This window comes from Podarcis liolepis (assembly GCF_965112155.1).
Source record: "Podarcis liolepis genome assembly, chromosome: 12".
In the NCBI taxonomy this organism is placed as follows: Eukaryota; Metazoa; Chordata; class Lepidosauria; order Squamata; family Lacertidae; genus Podarcis; species Podarcis liolepis.
Window position 1 is genome coordinate 44,801,699 of NC_139563.1, and position 27,387 is coordinate 44,829,085.

At 42.8% G+C, this 27,387-nt stretch overlaps 1 protein-coding gene and 1 long non-coding RNA gene across 8 annotated transcripts in view; one reads left to right on the forward strand and one right to left on the reverse strand.

The window, feature by feature from the left end:
- The first annotated feature begins 59 nt into the window (after positions 1-59).
- The window catches only part of CNOT10 (CCR4-NOT transcription complex subunit 10), a 44,978-nt gene continuing 17,650 nt past the window's right edge, over positions 60-27,387 (forward strand). For 2 of the 7 annotated variants that reach the window (XM_083468115.1, XM_083468114.1), the window contains exons 1-9: positions 60-225; positions 22,231-22,325; positions 22,835-22,996; positions 23,354-23,504; positions 23,981-24,123; positions 24,820-24,906; positions 25,561-25,644; positions 26,587-26,704; positions 27,088-27,237. In XM_083468115.1, the coding sequence (XP_083324241.1) occupies positions 75-225; positions 22,231-22,325; positions 22,835-22,996; positions 23,354-23,504; positions 23,981-24,123; positions 24,820-24,906; positions 25,561-25,644; positions 26,587-26,704; positions 27,088-27,237 (1,141 nt within the window). In that variant the 5' untranslated portion in view covers positions 60-74. Of the gene's footprint in view, positions 226-18,633; positions 19,000-19,218; positions 19,630-20,654; positions 20,743-22,230; positions 22,326-22,834; positions 22,997-23,353; positions 23,505-23,980; positions 24,124-24,819; positions 24,907-25,560; positions 25,645-26,586; positions 26,705-27,087; positions 27,238-27,387 lie in introns of those variants that run through there. The other 5 variants (XM_083468119.1, XM_083468117.1, XM_083468118.1 and 2 more) reach the window with 5 other exon arrangements.
- Positions 409-806, reverse strand: LOC310690112. The gene is made up of 2 exons (XR_014517915.1): positions 727-806; positions 409-553 (listed from the first exon to the last, which is right to left on the reverse strand). It is a non-coding gene; the product is annotated as an uncharacterized lncRNA (long non-coding RNA).

Sequence of the window (27,387 nt, forward strand, 5' to 3'; positions counted from 1 at the left end):
TGTTGTTGTTGACGTTGACTTGGCGCGTGACGAACCCCCCCCCCCAAAAAAAAAGAAAACCGGAAAAGGCGCGCATGGCACGTTGGGCGGAGCTCACAGTCGCCTCAGCGACCTGCCACACACACCTTTTCAGGTGTCTTCGAGCGGCTTTGCTTTCCGGCCAGGTGAGGGCTAACGCCGCTTTCAAAGCATCCCCTGAAGTAGCTGCGACGGCGGGAAGCGAAGGTATCAATTCCGGCGCCTGAAAATGGCCTTGAGAAGGGTTGGGCTGGATGATCCCCGGGGGTCCCTTCCCTACTGTGATTCTGAGAGAGGCGCCACCAATAACCAAGCCCTGCCCTCTATGGAAATCCGCCGCCTCTGGCCTGAAAACACAGGAGTCTTGGAAGCAGTGCTTTTTTCTTAAAAAAAAAAAAAAAAGTTTAGGGTACTCTCATTTTCCTATTCATCTTGAAATACTGCCCCTCAATGAGGCCAAACTTCGATTCACAAAATGTTTAGGGGTATGCATACCCCCAGAAAAAAGCACTGCTTGGAAGTACCGTATTTTTCGCTCTATAACACGCACCCGACCATAACACGCACGTAGTTTTTAGAGGAGGAAAATCTGTAGGCATGCCACCCGTAGGCATTTCCTCCATAACACGCACAGACATTTCCCCTTACTTTCTAGGAGGAAAAAAGTGAGTGTTATGGTGCAAAAAATACGGTACCTTCCATCCTAACTGTTTCCAGAGGGGAAGCTGTGCCAAGTCTCGTTTGCAGCAAAAGCAAGGAAGAGTCTTTTTGGCTCCTTTCATGACCTGACGGATTCATTACCACATGATCTTTTGCGGAACAGATTCCAATTCATCAGTTGCATGAGTTTGAGATTACACTCCCTGGTCCGCAGACACTTATGTCCGTAATGAAATTTGCGAGTCTTTAATGTGCAGAGGGACTCTTTGTTTTCATGATACCTTAAGCTCAGCAGGTTGCTTGTGGCACATTTCAACCAACACACTAAATATTTGCATGGGTGAAATGGGCTTTAGCGTATGCTACAATAAATCTGTTTGTCTTTAAGGTGCCATCCACAAGACTTTTCCTTAAATATTTGCTGTAACAACAAAATATTTGCTGCTGCCCAACTGGAATTTATAATCATCCAAACCTGAAAGTCTGCCTCTCTTCTAATATGTGAACCTTGCCATTAGCCTGAACCTGAAACACGATGTCTGAGGTGAAAAACCCAAATGGACCAAACTAATAATTCTCAAGGGTCCCATACTCTAACACAACTCATGTTTAATAGATCCACTTTCCCACCCTTAATGACAGCGAAAACTGCTATGTAAGAATGCTGTCTCACCTTGCCTCATGGAAGGACTGCTGCTCTGACAAACTAGATTTGGTTATTCAAGAACAGTTACACGTGTACTGTATCTTGATTACCAAATTGACCGTGGAATTGACTACTGATTTAGAATCATAGAATTGCAGAGTTGGAATTATCATTTAGTCCAACGCCTCTGTGATGCGGAAATCTTTTGTTCAGGGCATGCACACATGTGAGTGCAATTCTGGTGCTTTTTTCACAGTTGGAACACTGGCATTATCTGCTGGAGCGGTGTTTGCCAGTGGCATAAATTTGGAGGGTGAAGGAAGTTCAGGTCCAGCACATGATCTTTTTGTTAGGCTAAGACAGTGGCTGGTTCAAGCTGATCAGCAATATGAACCCAGGTCTCCTCAGCCAAAGTCCAACAAACTAACCAATACCCCACACTTTGCCAGTTCACTATTCTACTGTCAGCTGATACTAAAGCAGGAGTGAGTCAACACAACTGTCTCCATTCTTGCACTGTGCTTGGGGGCATAACTATAGACTATGGTGGTGTGACTATGGGGCTGTCATGATGAGCTCCTGCACTTTAAAATGCACCACTATGCCACTGGAGATGTATATAAATTAAAATATCTATTGCCACAGAGAGAACCTTCTTGTCATGTTAAACACAGTACCATCGCACATATATAGTTTATGCCGCACTGTAAGTTTTAAACCATTCATCTATTAAAATTGTATGTATTTGTTTAATTCAATTTATATCCCACCTTCCTCCCAAAGGACCCTAGAGTAGCAATCTCAAATGGCAACCTCATGTTACTGCTTTCAGCAGATAAAATGACATGGAGAGATGCACAATTAGTTTGATCCTCACTGCTCAGGATTGGGCAAAGCAACTCTGTCCAACTTCATGCATAGAAAAAGTATTGGAGGGTGAAAGCTGAAAATAATTGTGGATTTGAGGGCAGGGATCCTATTCTGACAAATTTCGAAATATGCTGTGATTGTGCATGCTTCAGTATGCTGACTCAGGATTGTCAAGAGATTTTTTTTGGACACATCCCAAAATATGCCAACACGTTAAAAAATTTATAGTCTCAGCAGCCACTCTGTCCTTCATTATGGAATTGCAACATTGCTAATCCATATTGTAAGATGCTCTGTATATGGTCTTCCCTAAATGAATGTGCATCACAGAAGACTTCTGTGTTTTCAGGTCTAGTTTGAAAATGGTAAGCAATGTTACACATTATTGTAGAGTTTTATAGTTAAAAGCCTCTAAACTGCATGTTATTTCATATACTGGGTGGTGGGTGAAAAAATTACCGTATTTTTCGCCCTATAGGACGCACTTTTTCCCCTCCAAAAATGAAGGGGAAATGTGTGTGCGTCCTATGGGGCGAATGCAGGCTTTCGCTGAAGCCTGGCGAGCGAGAGGGTCGGTGCGCACCGACCCCTCTTGCTCTCCAGGCTTCAGGAGAGCCCCGTCGCCAGCCCCGCAAACTCGGGGGACAGCAGGAGAGGTGCGGCGCGCCTTTCCCGCTGTCCCCCGACTTGGCTAGAAGGCTGGCGGGGGGAGAAGCCTGCTCCTCCCCGTCGCCAGCCCCGCAAACTCGGGGGACAGCAGGAGAGGTGCGACGCGCCTTTCCCGCTGTCCCCCGACTTGGCTAGAAGGCTGGCGGGGGGAGAAGCCTGCTCCTCCCCGTCGCCAGCCCCGCAAACTCGGGGGACAGCGGGAGAGGCGCAGCGCGCCTTTCCCACTGTCCCCCGACTTGGCTAGAAGGCTGGCGGGGGGAGAAGCCTGCTCCTCCCCATCGCCAGCCCTGCAAACTCGGGGGACAGTGGGAGAGGCGCAGCGCACCTTTCCCACTGTCCCCCGACTTGGCTAGAAGGCTGGCGGGGGGGGGGGAGAAGCCTGCTCCTCCCCGTCGCCAGCCCCGCAAGCTCCCAGAGCGATGCCAAAGCTGCACGCAGCTTCCACATGGCTCTGGGTCCCGTTCTGGGGGCTGGGGGAGGGGGAAGCTCCACTTTCCCCTCCTCCAGCCCCGCAAGCTCCCAGAGCGCTGCCAAAGCTGCCAAAGCCCGAGCTTCCCCAGCCCCGCGCCTGGGGGGGGGGGGAATAAATTTTTTCCCTTTATTTCCCCCCCCAAAATCTAGGTGCGTCCTATGGGCCGGTGCGTCCTATAGGGCGGAAAATACGGTATGCTGAGGGCCAGGATTCTGTGTCAAGGTGCTCAGTTTAAATAGAATCAGTAGCATTATTAAATTAAATGTGATTAATTTTAATTTGTGTTGGTCTGCCGTAGTCAAAATAAATTAAAACAATTCTTTAAAAAGATAGTTAAAAAGACTCTTCTTTAAAACCTAAAAACTCCCTTAAAAGAATCAAGTCTTCAAAAAAGTTATACGATCTAGGAAAGTCTTTAAAAGAATCCTTCCTTTTGGATTTTTTTTAAAGTCCTTTTTAAAGACTTTCTTAGATCATACAACTTTTTTGAAGACTTGATTCTTTTAAGATTGGCCACGGTCAATATTTATTTGCATCTGTAGTGTTTATTATGAGTTTGACCAAACTGTGGGAGGCAGTGGAAGACAGGAGTGCCTGGCGTGCTCTGGTCCATGGGGTCACAAAGAGTCGGACACGACTAAACAACAACAAGTGTTTATTATTTGTGTCATATGGGTTAGATCCCCCATCCATGTTGCCCTTTTGGGAACCTCATAAAAATGAAAAATTTATCTGGTGAGGCCACTATAAGAAGCAACTTTAAAAATAAATGAATAGCTAAATCAGGGTGGAGGAAAAGTGTGACGGATGTAGAAACCTTTGGCTGCCTGAAGTAAACACATATAAATATGCCTGGAACAGCACATGATGATAATAAAAGAATCACTGGAGGAAAGAGCTGTGCAGAGAAATGCTGTTTCTAGACTCTTGTATCCTTACAGGCCATTATTCCTTCCTGAAAATATATAGCTAGTGACAGACCTGCCAGATTTCATTCGTTTTGCTAGAGGCATCATCCATTTTCTCGCCTTTCCTTCTGCATCTATTTATGCTATATTTTAAAAGTTATTTTTAATTGCTTGGCCTTTTTGCAATGGAGGATTTTGCTGCGGTTATCACCGATTCCTCTTGGCTATTTATATATCCTGTCCCACTGTTGTTCAGATGGTCATAGCCTTGAAATGTCACTGTTTGCCATTAATGCTTTGGCTTCCCACACACAATCTACTCCCAGCAGAAGCCGAAAAGGGAAAAGGTTTGGTCATTTGTGCTGATTTAAGAACCAGCGCACAGGCTCAGAATCAGCAGAAAGCAGTGCCTTTGCACATACATTTGTGTCAGAGAGAGAAATGATAACAGTACTCATAATGTTCCTTCTGTGTGGTACAGAAGTGCTATACTAAAAAAGCAATAGTGGAGGAGGGCAGCCACACTTGGGAAAAAGGCAGGCAACTACATACAGTTTAATCCTTACCTTACCCATATTCAGCATGTCTACATTTAAGAGAGACTTAGTAACCAAGCAATTCCATATGCACTTTTCTAAGAGTAACCCCAATGAATACAAGGGGATTTATTTTGAATAAGAATACATAGGATTTTTTTGGTTAACAGCACCATCATATACATGCCTACCCAAAATAAGTGTAATTGATCAGGATTATAGCCTGATAGTCATTGCATCTCTCTAGAGACTTTTGGAAACTATAGTTATGTGAGGAGAGGGGTACCTTATTATTTTAAGGATCTCTAAAAGAATATATATATATCTCACAATCCCACAATCTTTATATGTGCAAGGCTCTGTGTTCAGTCCTTGAACACTCCCAATTGAATCAGGGATTGATGGATTGAGTTTACTTATATGCCACTTTTCCACAAAAGGCTGTGCCCAAAGCGGCTTAAAGCAAATGTTCAAAATTTTGAAAAACAGAGCATTGGAAATACAAATAGACAAAATACAGAATATGTTGGTAAATTCAGAAATGACAAAAACCAACAATTTGGCAACACAAAATTCAGTATTACAAAAAAATTATTATCTAGGCTTAATTACATAAATACAAAGCAAAACAAGTGTTAACTTGCAACATTTTTGGATGGAGAGCCGCAGGCCCAACCAGGCCTCCCAATTTGGCTTGCAAAGCCATTTTGTCCAAGCCACACCCACCTGCCGCACACCTGATATGACATCAGATGTGGGGCAGATAAAGACCTGGCTCAGCCAATCAGTGGCTCCCGCAAAACCCTGTACAAAGTGCTTTGCAAAGACCAGTGATCAGCTGATTGTTTGGTCTTGCAATGCCCCTTGCAACTCCTGTGTTTGGTTCCTGTTCATACTAGGGGGCTGGAGGATCACTAGACATCATTGTGACGTCAGGTGATAGACAGGTGGCAGCCCAACCCACCTGTCAAATTAGGCTGGTCAGATCTAGTTCTCCATCCCTCAATTAGATCCTGGGTAAGTGTGATGGAAAATAAGTTACTACCCAATACCTTGAAGGGCCGTTTCTAGCCAGGAGGAGCCAATATGCTGCTCTTCAGTTGCTGTTGGACTCTGGTTCTGATGATCTGATCAGCCCCAGGCAGCATGGTTAATGAGTAGGAATTATGGGAGTTGGAGATCAGCAATATTTGGAGGCACCATGTTGGCTGCTCTTCTGCTAGACTTTACTGGGCTAGGTAGGACCATCTGAATCTGCAAGTGGTTGCTTGCCACCAATTTAATTTAACCAAGAAATATTTATTTTACGGTTTAGTATTGTTTTTATTTAGAGTTATATATGTTGGGGGCACAACACCACAATATTTTCAGTGCTTAGGGCGTCTAAAGGTCTTAAGATGGCTTTGGGCTAAACAACTACCAATGGACCAGCCTATCATATTTGTGCCTATCAGCTGCAGTCTTCTAATACAGAATATGTGGAACTGTTTCAGGGACAGCACTATACGAGCACATATAGTGAGCTGCTGTTTCTTGAATCTCTTAATCCTCCCTACCCCTCTCAAGCTTAATCAGAGAATCATAGAGAAGCTTATTTACTGAACACTGTTTAAAGTGCCCTGTAAATAGAGAAGTAAGAGCACAACTCATGTTTCAGAATCCTAAATAAAAGCAAACATTTTAGAAAATTGAATTGTAAATGTGTGTGGCTGACAGCCTAATACAGAATTTACCCAGGTGATCAATGCATTCTGCACATTTTACTAGTAGTGCAATAAATTTCCAATATCTTCTATAACAGTAGTGGGCAAATTTTGACCCTGGGGCTGCCACTGCCCAGTTAATATGGCCTATTGCCTAATTTCATATGACTACAAGGGGGGGCAGGACAGGAAAAAGTAGGTGGCAGAAAGAAAACGAGTGAGAGAGATTTTATTTGAGATATATAGCCCACTATGAAACAAAAATATTTAGGTGTTTTGTTAAAATGAAAATAATCAGATTTAAACAACACAACACAGAACAACATAGCAAAGTCAGCAACAGTCAACATGTTTTGACAAAATTAGAAATAATAAATTACAATCAATAAAATCAAGGAAGTCATTGAAACAATTATTGAATTTTAAATGAGCAACTAATACTCTTCCAAGCAAATAATATTCTACTAAAAACCTAAAATAGTAGGTGGACATTGTCTGGTGCCTAAAATATGGTAGCAGTGGCATCAGGCGCATACTGTGGAGGGCATTTTAGAATTTGGGTGTCACCACTGAAAAGACCCTTTCTCTGGTTGCCAGAAAATGGCTGTACTCAGGAGGTGGATGTACCTCAATAAGTTAATGATCTGTGAGATATAAAATGATGTGTATGCTTGCATTGATCAGTCCTAACAGTCCAGTGATTTATTTGAATAGATGAAGAGGTAAATTAACTACTAGACACTTAATACAAACACTCAACTTATAAACATAAAGAGATAAATCAAAGACAACACATTGAATTTGCACTCTGACTAGTCTGAATAACTGCTTGTCAATTACCTCTTTAGAACTTTATACGGTTGTACGTCAGCGCAATTAGTCCTCTGTGTTGAGAGCTTTGCTATGTTACACCAATAAGCTCATTCACACACCTTATCCTTAACCTCTCTTATACAAAGCAAGTTCCTAGCCAAAATCAATGACCGAAAAAGAGTTCTATCAGTGTCAGGACACCTGAGGCATATTCTCAGTGTGTTGTTGTTGTATATAGCATTATGTGCAATGTGCTTGTGTAACACACACTCAATACACACAGCATTGATGAGGAACAGCTTTCCTGACCGCATCGGGATTTTAAAAAGGAAGGGTGAATGAGGGTAGCTAAAAGTTGGTGTATAAAGAAGGAAGTAACTGAGAAATCAAACAACAGAAACCAAGAGGTTTGTGGGTGTGAGCTCTTCTTTTCTCTTGCTCTTCCTCATCCCATTTTCTCCTTTAGTTAGACTAAGGTATTTGAAGCTGAACGCAATTACAATAAGTTGGCCCCAAGTACTGAAATATCATCTCCACCAACTAGGCACCAGCCCAACGTGTTGCGCAAAACATAGACAATTATTTTCTGCTTCAGTCAGCTTTTCTTCCATGACCTCACCTTTTAAAATCCTGACTCCACCCTTGAAAAAAAGAGCACTTCTCATTCTATAACTGTGTTCCTGCCTGTTACTATTTAATTGGCTGGAAGTACAAAACTGTTTGCAGATCCCAGCTCTTGCTCTTAGGCATTTTCTCTCTCTTTTCATTCTCTTCTGCATGAACCACATTTGCACAGGACACACATACACAAAATGAGAGGTGGTTCAAATGTGCTTCGAAGTGCCACGTATGAAAGTAGCTTTGGAGACTAGAGTTCTGTGAGGAGCTCAGAATCCAGGGCCAGCCCACCCATGAGGCTGGGTGAGGCAGTCGCCTCAGGCGGCAGGCTGGGGACAGCTGGGAGAGGTGGCAGATCTGGGGTCCCCAGGACAACACCACTCCCTGCCTCCTGAACTTGTCTCTTCCTGCTGCAGCCATTGTGAAAACAGGGTGCTGGACTAAATGAGCCATTGGCCTGATGCAGCAGGCTCTTATGTTCTTAAATAAATTATTCAGACCAGAACGAATGCTTAAGTATATTTTCGCATTTTTGCAATTAGATTATTTTCACTCTACTTGTCATTTTACCTACCACTAAAGCATGGCATAAATGGATGCGGGTGGCGCTGTGGGTTAAACCACAGAGCCTAGGACTTGCTGATCAGAAGGTCAGCGGTTCGAATCCCTGCGACGGGGTGAGCTCCTGTTGCTTGGTCCCTGCTCCTGCCAACCTAGCAGTTCGAAAGCACATCAAAGTGCAAGTAGATAAATAGGTACCGCTCTGGCGGGAAGGTAAACGGTGTTTCCGTGTGCTGCTCTCGTTCGCCAAAGTGGCTTAGTCATGCTGGCCACATGACCCGGAAGCTGTACGCCGGCTCCCTCGGCCAATAAAGCGAGATGAGCGCCGCAACCCCAGAGTCGGTCACGACTGGACCTAATGATCAGGGGTCCCTTTACCTTTAAAGCATGGCATGTCTTTATTAGCCCAGCCGGTTCCGTTTTAGTCAGGGGCAACTTAACAATTGGTGGCGCTGGCTGCCCACGTGCATCCCTGTTTGTGTCAAACGATATAGTCAAGCATCAGCTTGGATGAGCATCGCAGTGCAAAGCGGATGCTTGTGGAGAAGGATGTCTGCCTTCACAGCACACGTTGGAGGCTAATGACGCACGCAGATTTCTCTGGGTCACTAGGTGTCTGCTGCCAAGAGGACAGAAAAAAGGCTGAGATGGTTTCAATGGTGTTTGCTCCTGAAGCATGTTTCTTGGAAATGTGAAGAAGATGCAAGTGGAATTGTCTGCTCAAAAAAATGAAAAACATCAAGTGTGTTCATGTTTTTTTTTTTTAATATTGTAGAGCAGGCTTCTTTTAAAAGTGTGTTAGTAGAATCAGTCTCCAGCTATTTTTAACAGCCTCTGAAAGCTTATCAGGCAGATACTGTACAGTTAATCCATTAAAGGATTTCCAGGTATTCATAGCTTAATAAGTGAGCATGATGGAATTTAACCAATAGAAGATTGCTTTTACTTTGTGTACACTATAGCAAAAAATCTCCATATTTTAATGACTTCTGACAATCAGGTTCATGTCATGGGTGACAACTTAATATTAAAGTGTTATGATTAAATAGGTTTACTATACTTAAGATGTGTTTTTAATTGAAAACATTGTCTTCAGTACTAAAATACGTTTTCTTCCCTCCCCCCTCCAACTACTTTCCATTCTCCCAAGATGCTAAATGGGGTTTAACTAACAAGAGGAAAAGAAGATTGTAAATAAGTTGAATGGGTTCTTTGCATCTGTCTTCATTCACTATGGAAGAGGTAGGGCAGATACCTTTTCCTGAACAAACTCCCTCAGGAAGGGAGCCTGACGAATGGAAGCAGACAGTGGTGACAAGAAGTCTTTAATGTTTGATGTTTTATCATGTTTTCTATATTCTATTGGGAGCTGCCTAGAGTGGCTGGGGAAACCCATTCTAGGTCTCACTGACAAATTTGAGAGACCTAACAGATTGCTGGGTCCTGATGGCATCCCCCCCAATGGGTTGTTAAAGAACTGAGTTGTAAAATTGCTGGACTTCTAACAAACTATGTAACTTATCCCTAAGATCAGCCTCCATACCTGAGGACTGGAGAGCCCAGAAGGTAATGTAGCCATTGGTCTGAAAAAGGTACCCAAACCCAGCTCTACAAAGCCACCTTTTCCAAGCCACCTGTGCTGTGTTGTTCAGCTATGACTTTAACAGTTTAAAGCCTTGAACAATTTCTCCTGGTTAACTAAATCATCGTGGGTTCAGATGGAGTGTACTGTTGGACGATAAGTAGATTTGAACAAAACCAAACGAATATGATTTTGTTATTATGACATTTCTATACTGCCCTTCATCCAAGGATTAGAGGGTGGTTTACAACATAAAAACACATACCATAATAACAAACAAAAACAATAACCCCCACGTCACACACAGTTTAAAAGGCCATACGTTTAATTAGCCAAAGGCCTGGGGGAAGAGGAATGTTTTCGCCTAGCACCTAAAGATATGCAACAAAGGCACCAGGTGAATCTCCCGGGGGGAGAGCATTCCATAAACACGGAGCCACTGCAGAAAAGGCCCATTCTTGTGTTCCCACCCTCTGAACCTATCGTCTCAGATGATGATTGCTGGGTCCATATTGGTTCATATGGGGAGAGGTGGTCCTTGAGGTATTGCGGTCCTGAGGTGTTTAACGCTTTATAGGTCAAAACCAGCACTTTGAATTGGGCTCAGAAACTAATTGGCAGCCAGTGCAGTTGGCTCAAAAAACCGCCTTGCCTCTGGTGAACAATCTGGCTGCTGAGCTCTGCACTACCTGAAGTTTCCAAACTGTCATCAAGGACAGCTCCACATATAATGTTCTGCAGTAATCTAGTGTAGAGGTTGCCAGAGCATAGATGACAGAAGTTAGCTGAAGCTGGTGGAAGGCACTCTGTGCCACTGAGGCCAGCTGATCCTCAAGCGACGGCAATGGATCACTGCAAGCCCAGTTCCCTGCACGTAGGAAACATTTGCAGTTGAATCCTTTGTGATGTGATAGTGAGTTCTGATTAGTACGTAGTCCCATTTCACGTGGAGATATTCTTTCCTTGTTGCATATGCAGCAGCAAAATATATTGATGAGCCTCAACACTGTGGAGATCATGCTTAGGGAGAGGATAAAGGAACAACTATTTCAGGGCTCCAGATCCTAAGCTGGATGCCATTTTTATGTTATTCTTAAACTCGTGATACAGTAATTGCTGTTTTATATAACAGTCATGCCACTTAGCATGACAGCCCTAAAACGTTATAAAAGTAGTGTTGAGAGAGGAGAAGCCTTGTTTATTTTTAGCCTAAGGATAAAATACCACCATTTGGTAAAATTTACGAATGTTTTGATGACATATGTGCAATGCAACAAGGAATTAAAAACTTTACTATCTGAATATCTTTGGATTCTTAACTAGGGTAGGGCAGGGGGAGAAATCTCTGGCTGGACACTCGTGGTCGTAGCTGATGCCCAACAGGTTCTCCCCTTGTGACTAGAGCTTCTATTAAAAGTTGTTGACTCCTCCGGCCAGAAGTTACCAGCTTAGTCATAACGATTGTGTTCCATAATTTGATTAACCGTTATTGAGAAAGAGGTATTTGTTATTTCTTATGGCATGAAAAAGGGACACGGGTGGCGCTGTGGGTTAAACCACAGAGCCTAGGACTTGCCGATCAGAAGGTCGGCGGTTCGAATCCCTGCAACGGGGTGAGCTCCTGTTGCTCGGTCCCTGCTCCTGCCAACCTAGTAGTTCGAAAGCACGCCAAAGTGCAAGTAGATAAATAGGTACCGCTCCGGCAGGAAGGTACACAGTGTTTTCGTGCGCTGCTCTGGTTCGCCAGAAGCGGCTTAGTCATGCTGGCCACATGACCCGGAAGCTGTACGCTGGCTCCCTCGGCCAATAAAGCGAGATGAGCGCCGCAACCCCAGAGTCGGCCACGACTGGACCTAATGGTCAGGGGTCCCTTTACCTATGGCATGAAAATACAACTGAGGAAGCCAATTTGATATTTATGTTGTAAATTTGTGGGTAGCTCTACAATCCCATACTCAAATCACACTGGCTGATGAGCTATAGGATTTGATCAGCAGGTACACCCTCACTATAATGACATATAGGGAGCAAGTTCAGGATTTTCCAAATGGTGGGTTTCTTCTCCCATCCTGGGCTGAGGGAGCATAGGATATGACAGCCATTCTGCTGGCGTAGAGGTATTATGACTCCCTACCTGCTCCCAGTGTAACTGGTGTTCTGGGTTGTTCGGTAACCCTTTTATTAGAATAAGTGGAACACAAGCATGCTTAATGGGGTGGGATTGTGCTGTTTGTGTTTTTTATATACGTTAGCAAGTTTATTTTAGAGCCATATAAAATTTTACACTTGTATAAATATAGTTTTATAGGGTTACATTTATTATTATGGGCTGGAGCAGAACAACTTTAGGCTTTTATATCCAGTTTTTCATTACATTTCTGTCAAGTGTTATTCGAGCAATAAACAGCCTGTTTTGTAGGCTTTCAAATAAGGTGAGCAGAAGGGTACATACACACACACACACACACACACACACACACACACACACACACACGTGCCCCAATACATTACTTCTCAATTTCTACATTTATTTACTTGCCTCTTCAGCAGGCCCACAAGTACTGAATAAAGTTGCATATTTTCCTACAACATTTCCAGTATTTATCGCTGACATTTCCAGAAGAGTGTTGAAAGCCGATACCCGTATTATACCATTGGACAACCTTTTTGCAGCAACAAAGCTATAGCTCAGTGGCAGAGCACATATCTTAGATGAAGGTCTCGGATGAATTCCCTGGCATCTCCAGATAAGACTGGGATTGGGAAAGATCTTGTATAAAGCTGTAAAACTATACTGCCAGTCAGTATACTACAGTTAGATGGTTCAATATTCCCTGAGGGTATAGGGCAGTATATAAAATCAATCAGTATATAAAATCAATCAATCAATAGTCTGAATCTCTATATGGCTGCCTCCTTGTTTATCCAGAAGCTCCTCATTCAAAGCTGTTAACTAATTTAGTAAATTATACACGGGTTCTTGTTTCTGTTTAATAACTAGCACCATGCATTGAGCTCATTAAGTCATCCAAGGAGGACTTGGTTTTCAGCAGCCAGCTCTGGAATATGCTTTGTGTGGCACCATTTAACCCTGCATTTCTGAAGACTGACTATGCTGGTGGAGATTGATAGGAGCTGGACACCAACAGCATCAGGAGGCCCACAGGCTATTCTGTTGGTGATATAAATGTATGAGAGAATTCCTGGATGTCAAGATGCAGGGACAAGCATTCTTCAGCGAGAAAGCCCTAGCAGAGATTTAAAGTCACAAAACGTGAAACAAAGAAAAGAATGGAAACGTAATAATAATAATAAAATTTTATTTATATCCCGCCCTCCCTAGCCGAAGCCGGGCTCAGAGCGGCTAACAACAGTAAAATAATACAGCATTCTAAAATCAGTACTAGGCCACTTTAGACCTTTAAAATATACCATTCCAAGTGAGCACCAAAATGTCCCCTTAAATAGTTTCTTTCCAAACTTTCCCTCTTATCCCAGCATAGGAAAATACCACGTTTGGTAAGTTAAAAAATGGTTTACTTACAAACTCTACAAATATCAGATTCATGTGCTTCAGAATAGTTGCACAGGCAGTAAAACACAGCTTAGTTGCAAAGTGATGAAAGTTCCTAAATTATTGGTATAGGACAGTGGTTCCCAATTAGGGGTCTGGGGACCCCTGGCGGTTCGTGGAATGCACCCAAGAGGTCCACTGCCTTATTCCTTGCCTCCCTCCAACTAAATTTTTGTCATTTCTGCATGGTGATATCACAAATTTTATAGTCTTTTTTTAGCGCTGTGTGGTTTTTCAATATATTGGCCAAAATTGGTTTTGAGATCACACCATGATAACGATTTAGACCTGGCAATACGCAGCAATATATCACTTCTCTTGTGAGGGAGAACATGGCAGCCGATTTCAATACACCGCTGATCTCAGCTGATAATGCTGCTGATCTGGGCTGCCTTCCCTCATGCTGAGGGAGACCAGGGTAGCTGATCGCTCTCACTTAAAGGCACCGTACCTTCCCTTGGCACTGAGGCAGAACAGCTTTTCCTCTCCGCCTCCCACCTGTCTGATCTCTGCGGCTGCTTCTTCCCTCATCCCCACACCTGATCATTATTATTATTATTATTACTATTACTATTATTATATCAAATTATTATTTCAGACATTGTGATATATTGCAATATCGTGATGTTTAGCTGCTGATACATAACGATGTTGAAAGACAGATATCACTCAGCTCTAGTCTGTTTTTTAGTATACCTAAAATCCTTTGCTTATTAGGGGCTACCCCAAGTTTTGTTCAAAAAATTGTTTTGCAGAGGTAACTACCATAGAGATCAAAATTTTCAAAAGTAAGGGGTCCATGGCTTAGCTTTTGAAAAAGAGGGGGTCCTCAGTAATTAGCTAATTGGGAACCACTGGTGTAGGAACTTGAGTGGCTTGTGAAGCTGAGCTTCTCAGGTAAAAAGGAGAGGGGAAACATATTACGTAGAAATGGATTACTTAGTTCCATGGAGAAGGGAAGTGGCCTGGCAGGACAGCTTACTCTATAGTATTAACTCTCTAGTATTAACCCCTTTGTTAATTAGACTTAAGCATGTTGTTTATATGCGGAGGGTTATTCCACATACTCCAGCTGAACAACTTTGAGAGTACCACTGAGCATGTGCAGAGAGACTTTTACTCACCACTGGTGATTATTATGAGACCAAACACATCTGGGATTAAGAGATCACAGGGTTCCGCTGTCTGGAGCTTCAGTATGTCAAGCAAAAGCTCATGAGCAAAATTTAATTGTCCATTATAAGAAAACCTAACCCACATTCTACTCTACTGGCATGCACTGACAATTTACCATGCAGAACGTTACCGTGAGGCTTTTTTTACTCAATCCTTGCCCCAGCCTGCAACGCTTATAAAAGATAACAAGGAATTTCATGATTCAGTTGCCTTGTTTCCATCAGTCCTGACATAAGACATCTTTGGGAAAAGGAAGAGGGAAGCTTATTGGTTGTCTGGTTTTCTGAATCAGACACAGAGCCCAGGAGAATTGCTTCTTCAAGAGTTATTAGCTGAGCTTTGCTTAAAGCTGCCTTAAAGCTTTGCTTAGAGCTGTCTTGTGGTTACTGTTGACTACTACTCAAATGCTAATTGTGCTTTCTGGCTCATTTGCAACTTGAATGGGTATTATGCCTTTTTTGTGATGGCTAGAATTACCTGCTACTTATGCTCTGAAACAGCACCTGAACTGGCAAACTGGTATCCCAGGCTTCATATAAAGGGAACCCTGATAAGGTACAGTAAACCAAACAATCTGCTGTCCCTCTCTCTTTGTTCAGGTGGTCTCCTGCCTTCTCTAGTGAAATTTGAAGCACAAAGCTGCTTTCGGGCAACGTGGCTCAGTAGCTCACTTGACTTTACTACCCTTGTCACAGTTAATGGGATTTGTGACATCAACCGATGTTTATTTCTTGACTCCTCTTTCCCGACCCCATCCTTCTGTAATAAACATATATTCAGGAAACCCAGGAGCCTGACACCGCAACACCACAGGTCTTCTGAGACAACCCACACATGCCACACACAAATATGTACGAATGAGCCGTTAAAATACAAGTACAGTTAGCTGCATATTTGATATGTTATGTTCAGCTATAATACTAAAAAGCTTTTATTTACCTGTTGGTTGTTACAATTTAAATGGTATGTTAGTTATTTCGCAGTCCGAAGCATGCACCTTGACAAAAAAAGGATTGGAATAAATATGTGAGGAGTAGATCTTACATTTTCAGGATATACAGTACATATAAAACAGAGGCACAGCTCACATGCACACACCATCCATTTAAAGCATTTGGCTGTTCTCTATGAATCTTGGGAATGATACTTTACTCCTTTCAAAGTTAGAGTTCCCAGCACCCTTAACAAATTACGGTTCCAATTATTATTTGGGGGAAGCCATGTGTGTTAAATGTGCATTAAATGTATGGTTAAATGGGAGAGGCGCTTTGAGAAAGTGAGAGGAAGGATCAGGTGGCAAGCTGAAGAGTGACAGTCACTTTAACACCATGCTGGTTATGCACCTGTGTGTTCAGTATGGAGCTAGGAACCAATAACTAGCATTGCATTACAGACTGTGTTTGGTGGAACTTATCCCCCCCCCATATATATTACTTTTCACATGGGTGGACCTACATAAACATGGACCATGACTGATAATAATCCATCTGGCAGAGGGAAGAAAGATGAGCTACTTGGGACCCTATTATAAGTGGTTCTTCATGAAAAGACCTTTGACACACTTCCAGTGTCAGATTGCCAAAACATGTTATGCTCCCACTTTTGTTTCAGCGGCATGGTTTCTATCTTGGAAGTGAATTCTGTGTCTACACATGCAGGATTTCTCAGCAGTCACATGGTGTGGAATCTCAACTCTGCAGCAGCCTAGACGCCAGTTATCCTGTTCAATTTTATAGACACCATTGGACACAGGGGGTTGGGTTTTTTGTTTTTTTGTTTTTTTGCACCTACCCATGTATGTCTTTTAAGACAAGCAGATAAATGCCGTTGGCTACAAATAACGTTCAGATAACATTAACATTCAAATAACATTCAAATTCATACCGATGTTAACATTAAAAAGGGTTGTTGCAGTGGATTAAGCTGCAGCACAATGCCACCTAGTGGCAATAGTCTTTAATAAAATGTTGCAAATGTGCAGTTCAATAATTTATTCATGGTTTTGTAAGCCATGAAGATAATATTATCTGAATAAAGCACCGTGTATCAAAAAACCGACTGAATCGTTTCAGTTAAGATTTTGAGTTTGGGGTCTCTGGTAATGTATCCTAGAAGTAAAGTGTCAGTTCAGATGCAGATTTAACCACAAGTACAGCTGTTTTTGCAGTTACACTGTACACAGTTTTAATATACAGACAACACACACTGAGACCATCTTGGTGCTGGGGCTCAACCCTGCCTAAAAAGCTATATGCTCTGTTTGGGGTCAGGACTAATACTAATAGTGGGAGGCATCTAAATAAACTGGTGTGCCTGCATAAGGAGCTTAAAGATGAGCTGAGATGTAAGAAGGATGTGTATAAGAAATGGAAGGGGAAATCACAAAGGAGTAGCCAACAGTTGCGGTGTGAATGTGAGGTGGACTAAAGCTCAGAATTAGCTCAGGTTTGCATGAGAGGTTAAAAATAATAAATGTTTCTTTGGCTATGTTCGAAACAAGAGGAAGAAAAAGCAAATCCTCTGCCTGGAGAAGATAGAGAAATGCTATTAGATAGAATTGTTCAACACCCACTTTGCCTCTTTCTTCACCCAAAAGGAAAGCAATGCCCAATCTGGTGAGAACATAATAAATTATGTCAATTGGGAGCTGCAGCCCAAGATAGGAAAAGAGGTAGTAAGGGAACAGCTAACTACTTTAAATGAATTCAGATCTCCCAAGGTCTGATGAGCTGCACCCAAGGGTATACTAAAGGAGCTTGCGGATGTAATCTCAGAGCCTATGTCTATAATCTTTGAGAATTCTTGGAGAACAGGTGAGGTCCCTGCAGACTGGAGGCAGACACAATGTCCCCATCTTCAAAAGGGTGGGGGGAGAAGACTCGGGTGACTACCGACCAGTAAGCTTGGCATCGATACCAGGAAAGGTCGTAGAACAGATAATTCAACAGTCAGTCTGTGAGCACTTAGAAAAGGATGCTATGATTACTAAAACCCAGCATAACTGGCCTTCACCAGATGTGCTTGGCCTCACTTGTCCTCTTCTGTCCCAGGTAGGGTTGTCACTGCCACCATTATTCTGGCAAGATACAGGGCAGGGTGGGGCAGTTGGTGGAATTTTTTTTTTAATCCGGTTCTGAATTGACTTCAAAGCAATCAGTAAGGGATCTATTGCAGCCTAACAGGGTGGCCCCTCTGGCCTTTGCACGTGCACATACAAATGAAATTTGTAAATCTGTCTACCCAGAGCTTAGATACCCTTTCAAACACATGCAGTTGGAGAGGGTCCCTAACGGGCGGCAGCCCTAGCCCAGGCGTGAAGAAGTCAGGCTACGATTGTGTGATTGTTACAGGGGAAGAGAGTGAGCTTTTCACAGAAACTCGGGCCTGCCAATGCGTCCCATCGAATTGGGAGGGACCTCAAGAGTCATCTAGTCCATGCCCTTGCCATGCAGGAATCCTGCCCACAGCTGTCCAGGGGTGGACTTGAACCACCACCAACCTCCTGGTTGTGACCCACTGCGCCACTGATGGAGTAATTTAGAGCAGTGTTCCCCAACCTTGGGCCTCCAGCTGTTTTTGGACTACAACTCCCATCATCCCTCGCTAGCAAGACCAGTGGTCAAGGATGATGGGAATTGTAGTCCAAAAACAGCTGGAGGCCCAAGGTTGGGGAACACTGATTTAGAGCAAAAGAGAGGCAGGAAGTAGGGCTAAATTCTGGCTCGAATTGCCTGGACATGGCCGCCATATTGACTCTTGCGCGCCCGCAACCAGATGAGTCACCGCCCCTCCTCCTCCCTCCCCGTGGCCCCACCCTCTTACGCTCCTGCCCTCTAGTCTAGGAGACGTCGCAGGCGTGCGTGCGTGCGTGCGCCACCAAGCCGCGGCATACGAGAAGACGCCACCGGCCTAGAAAGGCCCTCCCGCCTCACCCGGAAGCGGAGAGGAAGAGAGCGAGCGCTGCTCGGCGGAACCTGAGGTGGGGAGTATAAAATAGACTCGCCCTCCCCCCTTTCCTCCGCTCCTCTTCTTCTAGCCCGGCGGTGCTGTCGCAGGAGGCGGTCGAGTCCACCTGAGACTGCGGGGGTGGAGAGAGAAAAGAGAGAGAGGCACGGCGTCTTTTCCCTTCCCCGCCTTTTAATAAGCCGCGCGCGAGTCTTGAGCAGCATCCATGGCAGCGGACAAAGGCGGAGGTGAGGACAAAGCAGGCGCGGGCTGCCTCTGCTGTTTGCGGGGCTACTTGTTCTTCCTCAGGCGCGGGGGGGGGGGGAGGGAGAATAACCTCCTTTCGGTGGTCGTGGCGGAATGATCCCCCTTTCAGCCGCGGTTCCTCTGCCCTCATTGGATGGGGCGCGAGGGGTGCCGTGTGTACCTCCGCGCGGTTTTGGAATGTAGGGCCGGCGGGCGGGGTGAGGCGTCGCCTCAGGAGCGGGGATGCGAGGGGCAGCTTCGCCTAGTGGTCGCTGCCGCCTAGGGAAGAGGCTCAAGTAGCGGCTTATATCCCGCCTCCTCTTCCCCAGCCCACAAGGGGAGTAAACAACAACTAAAACATGAGGGGGCCCAACCTGACAGCTGAGGTTCCTGCATTTGGGGGGGGGGGTTGGACTAGGCGACCCTCTGTGGTTCTGTACTGTTACAGAGGGTCCCTGCTGTGTGGCCTAATGGTTAGAGTGTTGGAGTACAGCCTTGGGGAGACAAATGCCTCACTCGGCCACAAAGCTCTCTGGGGTGAGGTTGAAGGCCTAGCCTAGGTTGCCGAGAGGATGAAATGGAGAGGAGGGGCACCACACGCACCACCTTGAGGTCCTTGGAGGGTAAAGGTGGTACGTAAACGAAGTAAATAAAACAGAAATAAATGAATGAGCTCCTTTGTGAGAGGGTGGTGGCAGGTGCGCTTGATTGCATTTATATTCTGCTTTTCTTCCACTGTGGATGTTCAGGGGGCAACTAAAAGGGCTTCTCGGGCCCATACTCCAAAAGAATCTGCTGCTGGGGGCTATGCTGCTGCCCCTTCCCAGAGAAGTTGTGTCAGCTGGTGGTCAGCAGCTATTTCTGATACAGTGGTACCTTGGGTTCCATACGCTTCAGGTTACAGACTCCGTCAACCTAGAAATATTACCTCGGGTTAAGAACTTTGCTTCAGGATGAGAACAGAAATCGGGCTCCGGCGCCGCGGCAGCAGCGGGAGGCCCCATTAGCTAAAGTGGTGCTTCAGGTTAAGAACAGTTTCAGGTTAAGAATGGACCTCCGGAACGAATTAAGTACTTAACCTGAGGTACCACTGTACATATATATATATATATATATATGTGTGTGTGTGTGTATAAAACATGTTTGTTTTGAACTGCATTGCATATCGAATTATGGTTGGTTTGTTTTTCGCTTCATATGCTCTTGTGTTTTGTATATATTGTATTGGTAGAAATCTCATTTGCTCATTTTTAATTATTATCATGAGCTGCTTTGAGCTCAGTGTTGCTGGAAAAGCTGCATGCGGGCATTCAATCAAATCAAAACATGACCTGGGAGTCTCCCTGTACATCCTCTGTGCAGTGCAGCACTCTTATACCTTGGCGGGGGGGGGGGGCATAATGTAAGGGACACAATGAATTAGCCTGGGCTCCAATGCTGTTTCTCTGGTGGCTAGCCAGCTCTCTATCTGAACTGATAAACGTGCCTGAGAATCCTCTGAGATCAGTCCCTAGACCCAGTTTGAGGCCTCGGTTGAGGTAGTGACAAGATGCAATAGGTATTCTGGCGGGTGCCATTGTGCCATAATAAAACGATCATTATTTTTTTAAAAAAACCACTAATAACAAAACAGCCTCTGGGAAACCAGGGCAATGGCAACAAAACCAGTGAAATGGCATCAGCAGCATGGGCAATCAAATACTTATTTATACCCCGGGTTTTATCACCAAAAGATCCACGAAAAGGTACAATATAGTAAGAAGAGGCTTGGGATTCAAGCTTTTTTTCCTGCAGGTGAAAGAGATAGAGCTGCAGATGGAATGGGAGTGGCCAATCTACAGAAGCAGCTGTTTCAATGATCTATAATAGAGGGAAGAGTTCTTGGTGATCACACAGTTCAAACAACTTTCAAAACAATAACATATTGATCTGGCACCTACAGGCTGGCATAAGAGGAATCTAGCCAAGTTTTCTTAAAGCCTGGATAGAACCACTGTTACACGACTATTTGATATGCAATGTGGTAGCACAGAGCAGAGCCTCAGCTGATTTAAGTATGCAAGAAGGTCCCAACTAGGATTTGGAAGGAGGTGGTCCCTTAGATATTCATGTCCTAAAACTTTTAGGTCTGTAAAGGCCAGAACCAAGGTTTTGTATTTGAAGCTAATGAAGCTGGTATAATATCAGTATACAAAAATAAAATAAAATTGCTAATATGCTTTCCATCAGTTGGAAGTGTCAGAACACTTCAAAGGCAGACCCAAATAGAACACATTGAAGTAATCTAATCTGGTTGTGACCAAGGAATGTGTAATAGAAGCCAGAATGGCCTTTTTCATCAGAGTTCAGCCTAAACTGGGCAAAAACGCTTTAAAGGTGAACTTGGATTTTCTTGTGGACTTTGTAAGGGAAGAAATGTCAGACTTCACTTTTTATTAGAACTTTGAGGTCCACAAACTCGTCATTTGCAAAATACAGGCTCAGATGTATGCATGTGTGCTAGGAATTAAGGAACAGGGTTCCTCTTTGCACATGTCGAAACAAAATAAAAAAATTCCTTCCAGTAGCATCTTAGAGACCAGCTAAGTTTGTTATTGGTATGAGCTTTCGTGTGCATGCACACTTCTTCAGAATACAATAACAAACCTAGTTGGTCTCTAAGGTGGCACTGGAAGGATTTTTAAAAATTTTGTTTCGACTACGGCAGACCAACACGGTTACCTACCTATAACTAGATCTTTGCACATGCTTACTCCAGAAATTTGTGATCCCTACCGGAACCTAGCAGACAAGTGCTTTCTCTTAGGGAAAACTAGGAGTGTATTTCTAAGTTTTCATTTTCAGCTGTCTGTTGCAAATAGCATTTTAGTTGTTTTGGCTGTTGATGTATTGGGAGTTCAATATATTTCCCAGCTTAACTGCAAATCATCCAGACATCTCCCAGCAAATCTGATCTACATTCCACGAAACCCTTCTGTAAGGTGCCAAGCAAGTCGCACTGTTTACCCAAATACTTAAGTTTCTCATTGACTTATTTATTTCAGTCTGCTGTTCTTAATGACATATACCTGAACCTTCAAAAGCAAGGATTCAAAATTACAGAATTCAGTATTCTCTCAGAAAAAATATGCTTGGAGCACGAGCAAGAAGAACATAATATGATTTAAGCTTTTCTTAGAATGGTTTGAAACTATGCTTGGAGTTAGCTGTTGTTTGAAACACTTGTGTTGCAGATCAGGGAGCAGAAAAACATGAAGCAGCAGGCACATCATCTGGGATTACTGATCAAGAGAAGGAGCTCTCAAACAGTGCTCTGCAAGCATTCATGGTAAGGCAATTCTTGAGAGAGCAAATATGTATGTCATACACATGTAGTGTGATAGCTAGTTTTTGGAAGCACAGTGTTTCCCATAGCAAGCAAAGTGTGGAGCTAGTATGATTTTGAGGAGCAGCTTATTTCACATCATAGGCACTGCTTCTTGTAAAGAATAAATTCAGACATCCCAAAGGGTATAGAATGCTTCCAGCCTTTAGTCTGATGTTTTTTGCAGGGGAAATGCAATTTGATAGATCTTTCCACTCTAGCAATCCTTTTAATATTTTGGTTTCTGCATAGTTCAGGTTGCTAGCTAGGCAAATATTTCCCACTGAAAGGAGAAAAGGAGGAAAAGGAGAAGGGCGGAAGGATTGCACACATGACTTGTTCCAGATTGGAAAATGTGACATCTGCCTGTGCTCCTCTGTAAATTAGAAGCAGTGTTTTGGAATTCTAATCTGGGTTTTGATTTTTAAAATGTGTCTATTTAAACATTGCCTTTTCAACTGTGATCCTTGCAGGCTGGCAACTATGAAGCTTGTCTACAACACCTTAGCTGCTTGCAAGAAATTAACAAGGATGATTACAAAATAGTTTTGAACATGGCAGTAGCAGAGTTCTGTAAAAGTAATCAGACGACAACTGACAACTTGAAGCAAACACTTAATCAGCTGAAAAATCAGGTATTGCTTGCTTGTTTGTTGTTTCCGCCCTCTTTTTTGTAAAGGGTTCCTTGTGATTTGCACAAATATTTCTCGTCCCTCCGTAATCCTGCAAAAAGTCATTTCCAAAAGGCAATGGAATCTTGAAGACCAAAGTAGATACTGCAGGAAGTTCTTTCTGTTCTTATTTCTGTTTGTAAGTAAACTGTCTTCTTGTATTTGGTACACTCTGGGATGCTTTGGGAAATGGCAATAGCAAGTTACATTTTCACATAGACCAGTCTGTAGCACATACTGATTTAACATTGCTTTTTTTTTTAATTTGGTCATAAATGAAGGAGTGGGTTAAAAAAAGGGGGCTGTGTTTTTATCCCCCAGGTTCATTCAGCTGTTGAGGAAATGGATGGATTAGATGATGTTGAAAACAGCATGCTTTACTACAATCAAGCTGTTATTTTGTACCATCTTCGGCAGTATACTGAAGCAATAATAGTTGGAGAGAAGCTTTATCAATTCATAGAACCTTTTGGTAAGTTGGCAAAGGTAAAAGGCTCCTGTTCCTAGTCTCTCCTACCTCAGATTTCATGCAACTTTTGCTTGATAAAGCTAATTTGTATTCATTATATTTAAAATTACATATCTAGTCAAGAAAATAGTTCAAAACCAATTGAACATATTTATCTCTTATGCATATAGCAATAGTATAATCACAGGAGCAAATATGTAGCTGCCTGTGTTCAGATACCTCTTCATATGCACAACTTCAGAAGTTTGCAGAAGCTGGTGTCTAATTATGTGCACTTGTATGACTAGCGTTAAACTGAAAGCATTAACAAAGTCAGTATTTAAACCAGAAAAGTATTGTGGTGGTTGGTTTTCATAAGTAATCCTGAATGTAAGTGTGAAAATCACCTGCATTTGGGACAGAAGTTTAGTATCCTCTTGAACTAGTTTTAGCAAACACTATCGAGGAAAGGACTAAATGTTTATTATTTTGTCTTCTAGAGGAGAGATTTGCCCAGGCAGTGTGCTTCCTGCTTGTAGACTTATACCTGCTGACTTGCCAAGCTGAAAAAGCCTTGCATCTGCTTGCTGTATTGGAAAAAATGATTTTACAAGGTGGCAACAACAAAAATGGGAAAAATGAGGTAGGTCTAGGAGAATATGGATGAAATGTAGTAATTTAAGAATGCTTGTCAAGCTAAACAATTGGCCTTTTGAAACGATGGTGGAATTTAATATAGTTCGGATTTACAACTGTTCACATTAATAAATAAAGTTACAGTGGTGCTTCGCAAGACGAAATTAATCCGTTCCGCGAGTCTCTTCGTCTTGCGGTTTTTTTGTCTTGTGAAGCACGGCTATTAGCGGCTTAGCGGCTATTAACGGCTTAGCGGCTTTAAGAAAAAGGAAACAAACTCGCAAGAACGAAACGTCTTGCGAAGCAAGCCCATAGGGAAATTCGTCTTGCGGAACGACTCAAAAAACGGAAAACTCTTTCATCTTGCGCGTTTTCGTCTTGCGCGTTTTCGTCTTGCGAGGTACCACTGTACTTTTAACAGCATAGGAATCCTTTATTTTAGCCAAACTGCTTTCTGGTGGCCTCTTAACAATTGGTGTTATGTTTTGTTTTATTTTCACATAGGTGTTGCTTTTGAGAGTCACACCTTCCATCTCATGTGCTTTTCTCTGTGACTGTTTTTGTGGCAATGCCTTCATTAGGTTGATTAGGGTTGGAGGGCCTTCATGAGATGCTTCAGGAATTATGAAGTATGCGTCATGTAACACCCACAATCATCTGCTTTAAAATCTGACAATTGTTTCATCTCTCAATTTGTGATCAGACAGGTAATAACACTAGTAAGGAAGCTTCCAATCACAAAGCTGAAAGTGGAACCCTGACAGAAGCTGCTAAGTCTAAAATACATCAGGTAAGACTAAATATAGAAATATATATTTCCATTGCACAGTCATTCCAGTGTATATAACTGTAAGAGTAGCTTTGTTGTGTACTGGCCTGTGTTAGATACAGCTCACAGCAACTATTTTTTTCTGGCAAACATTGTGCTCAATCTAGTCACTCTGATTGTGGAAATAGTTGCTGTCCTTTGTTATCAATATCCATTTGCGGGTCAGTTCACAGCAAGTTTCTCTGCATAATTATGTACCCAGAAGGTATTATTACATGGACAAAATCGGCAGCCACCTAGATGTGTGAATTAGTCTTTAGTTTCAATATTTCAAATTGTTATCCCTATTTTGCAAGCGTATAATACAGTTCTAACCTTTTGCTTTGTATATCCTTTATGAATGAAACATACGAAAGTGTAGTATGGATTTTCAGATGACCCTTAAACAATGTTGGTGTGGTATTTTAATTACCAATTTAATTTAGTACACAATTCCTCAACTGTGTTAAGCTTTCAAATTATCTTCAAATATTCAATTTTGAACATAAACCTTTGTTCAGCAAATTGTGTAATCATGGCATGTCACTGTATATTGTTCCCCAAATACAATAATTAATTTCTGAGTAGCTGTTGTAGTTTTATTTCAGTTTCATGAGTTCGCTTATTCATTAACAGTATAAGGTGCGAGCCTATATTCAGATGAAGTCTCTGAAAGCATGCAAGAGGGAGATAAAGTCCGTTATGAACACCGCTGGAAATGTAAGTAACCATAACTGTTGGTTTAAGTCACATGTTTGTATTTTTAAAGAAATCATTCATTCATCATAGCATTCGATGGACAGATCGTAAAGTGGAAGGGAGAAATTGAAAATAAAGCTTCTCTTTTAGGATTTGAGAAAAATGGACATAGTTGGGACTTCTTGAGACCCAACCTGATTCTAGATTGTTAATGATAGAAATATTCATCTAGTTTATACGTCTGCGATAGGACTTGGCAGTTTAAGATAGCTTTATAGCTGATGATTGATTTTGTGGATTCTAATGTTTCATTTAAACATTTGAACTTCTACTCGGTTGGGTTTTAGCAGCAGAATAAGAGTTCTAAAAGTCCCCCCCCCCCAATCACATTTCTTCAAAGAGGTCAGTGCCCCCAATACTTCCCTCCCAGTTCTTCCATTACTACCAGCCAAAAGGGGGGCGGGGCACCAATACAGGACTGGTCTCCTGGTGACATTGTCACTGCCGCTTAGCAGGGCAGAGCAACAACAAGGTTGGGTGGTATGAGTAAACCAATGAGAACACCTGATTGGCTCAGCCGGTCCCCCTTCCCTTTCAGCCTCCCTGCCTTGCACCCATAGGGGTGCTGCTTGGGGGGCATGACCTTGTCACTGTCTCTCCCCACTGGCTGCTCTTGCTTCCAGCTTCACTTCCCTGCACTTCTGAATTCCTTTGGAGTAGGTTTCTCTTTTGTAGCTATTTTTCTTAAGCAGCCTCTCAATTTTATGACCCCCTGCTTGTGTCAGCAGTCCTTCAGGCCACACTGCAAGTCCTGCTTGGACTGGTAAGTGATGGCTTTCTGGCTGATGGATGTGCAGTCACTTCTGAGCCTGCTGTTTCTCTCATGTAGATAACTGGAGTATCCAACCACACTAAATTTCTCCTTCAAAGTACGAGTAACCATGGATATTGTTCTCTTTACAGTCTGCTCCTTCTCTCTTTCTGAAAAGCAATTTTGAGTATTTAAGAGGCAATTATCGGAAAGCAGTAAAGCTGCTGAACAGCTCAAACATCGCAGAACATCCGGGATTTATGAAAACAGGTACCTTAAACTTATTATGTTTGCAAAAACAGGGCTTCATTTCACATTTTAATTCCCTTTCCTTGAATTGGTGTAAAATGCTTGTGTGGACAGGAGTATCTCTAGTAGATTTCTTCCTATATACATAAAAATGTAAGGCTGTCATCACACAGCCCCCATTGGAAAATTTGCATGAACTCATAGGAGGGGAGCAAAAGAGAATGCGGGTTTTAAAATGGCAGTTTTGAACAACAGCAGAGGTTTCAATAAAGCAGGAATGGAAGGATACAAAGGAGCTGTGAGGAAATGAGGGCATTGGCGAGCAAAACGAGCAGGGCAGTCCCTGTGGGCCTTTAAAAAGAAATCAAAATCCAGAATTTCATTTATTTATTTATTTTTCTTAGGTGAATGCTTACGGTGCATGTTCTGGAATAACCTTGGGTGCATCCATTTTGCTATGGGGAAACACAACTTGGGAATTTTCTATTTCAAAAAGGCCTTGCAGGAGAATGACAATGCCTGTGCACAGCTTGGAACAGGTGGCTCCGACACAGGTAAGGTAGACTAGTAATAAAACATGCTGCAGCGATAGCAAATTGTATTTTTATGGACCTATAATATAAGCATGAAATGGCTCCCTCCCACAATTGAAATACATCAGTATAGAAAAACTACTTAATATGTGACTTCTTAATATGTAGAAT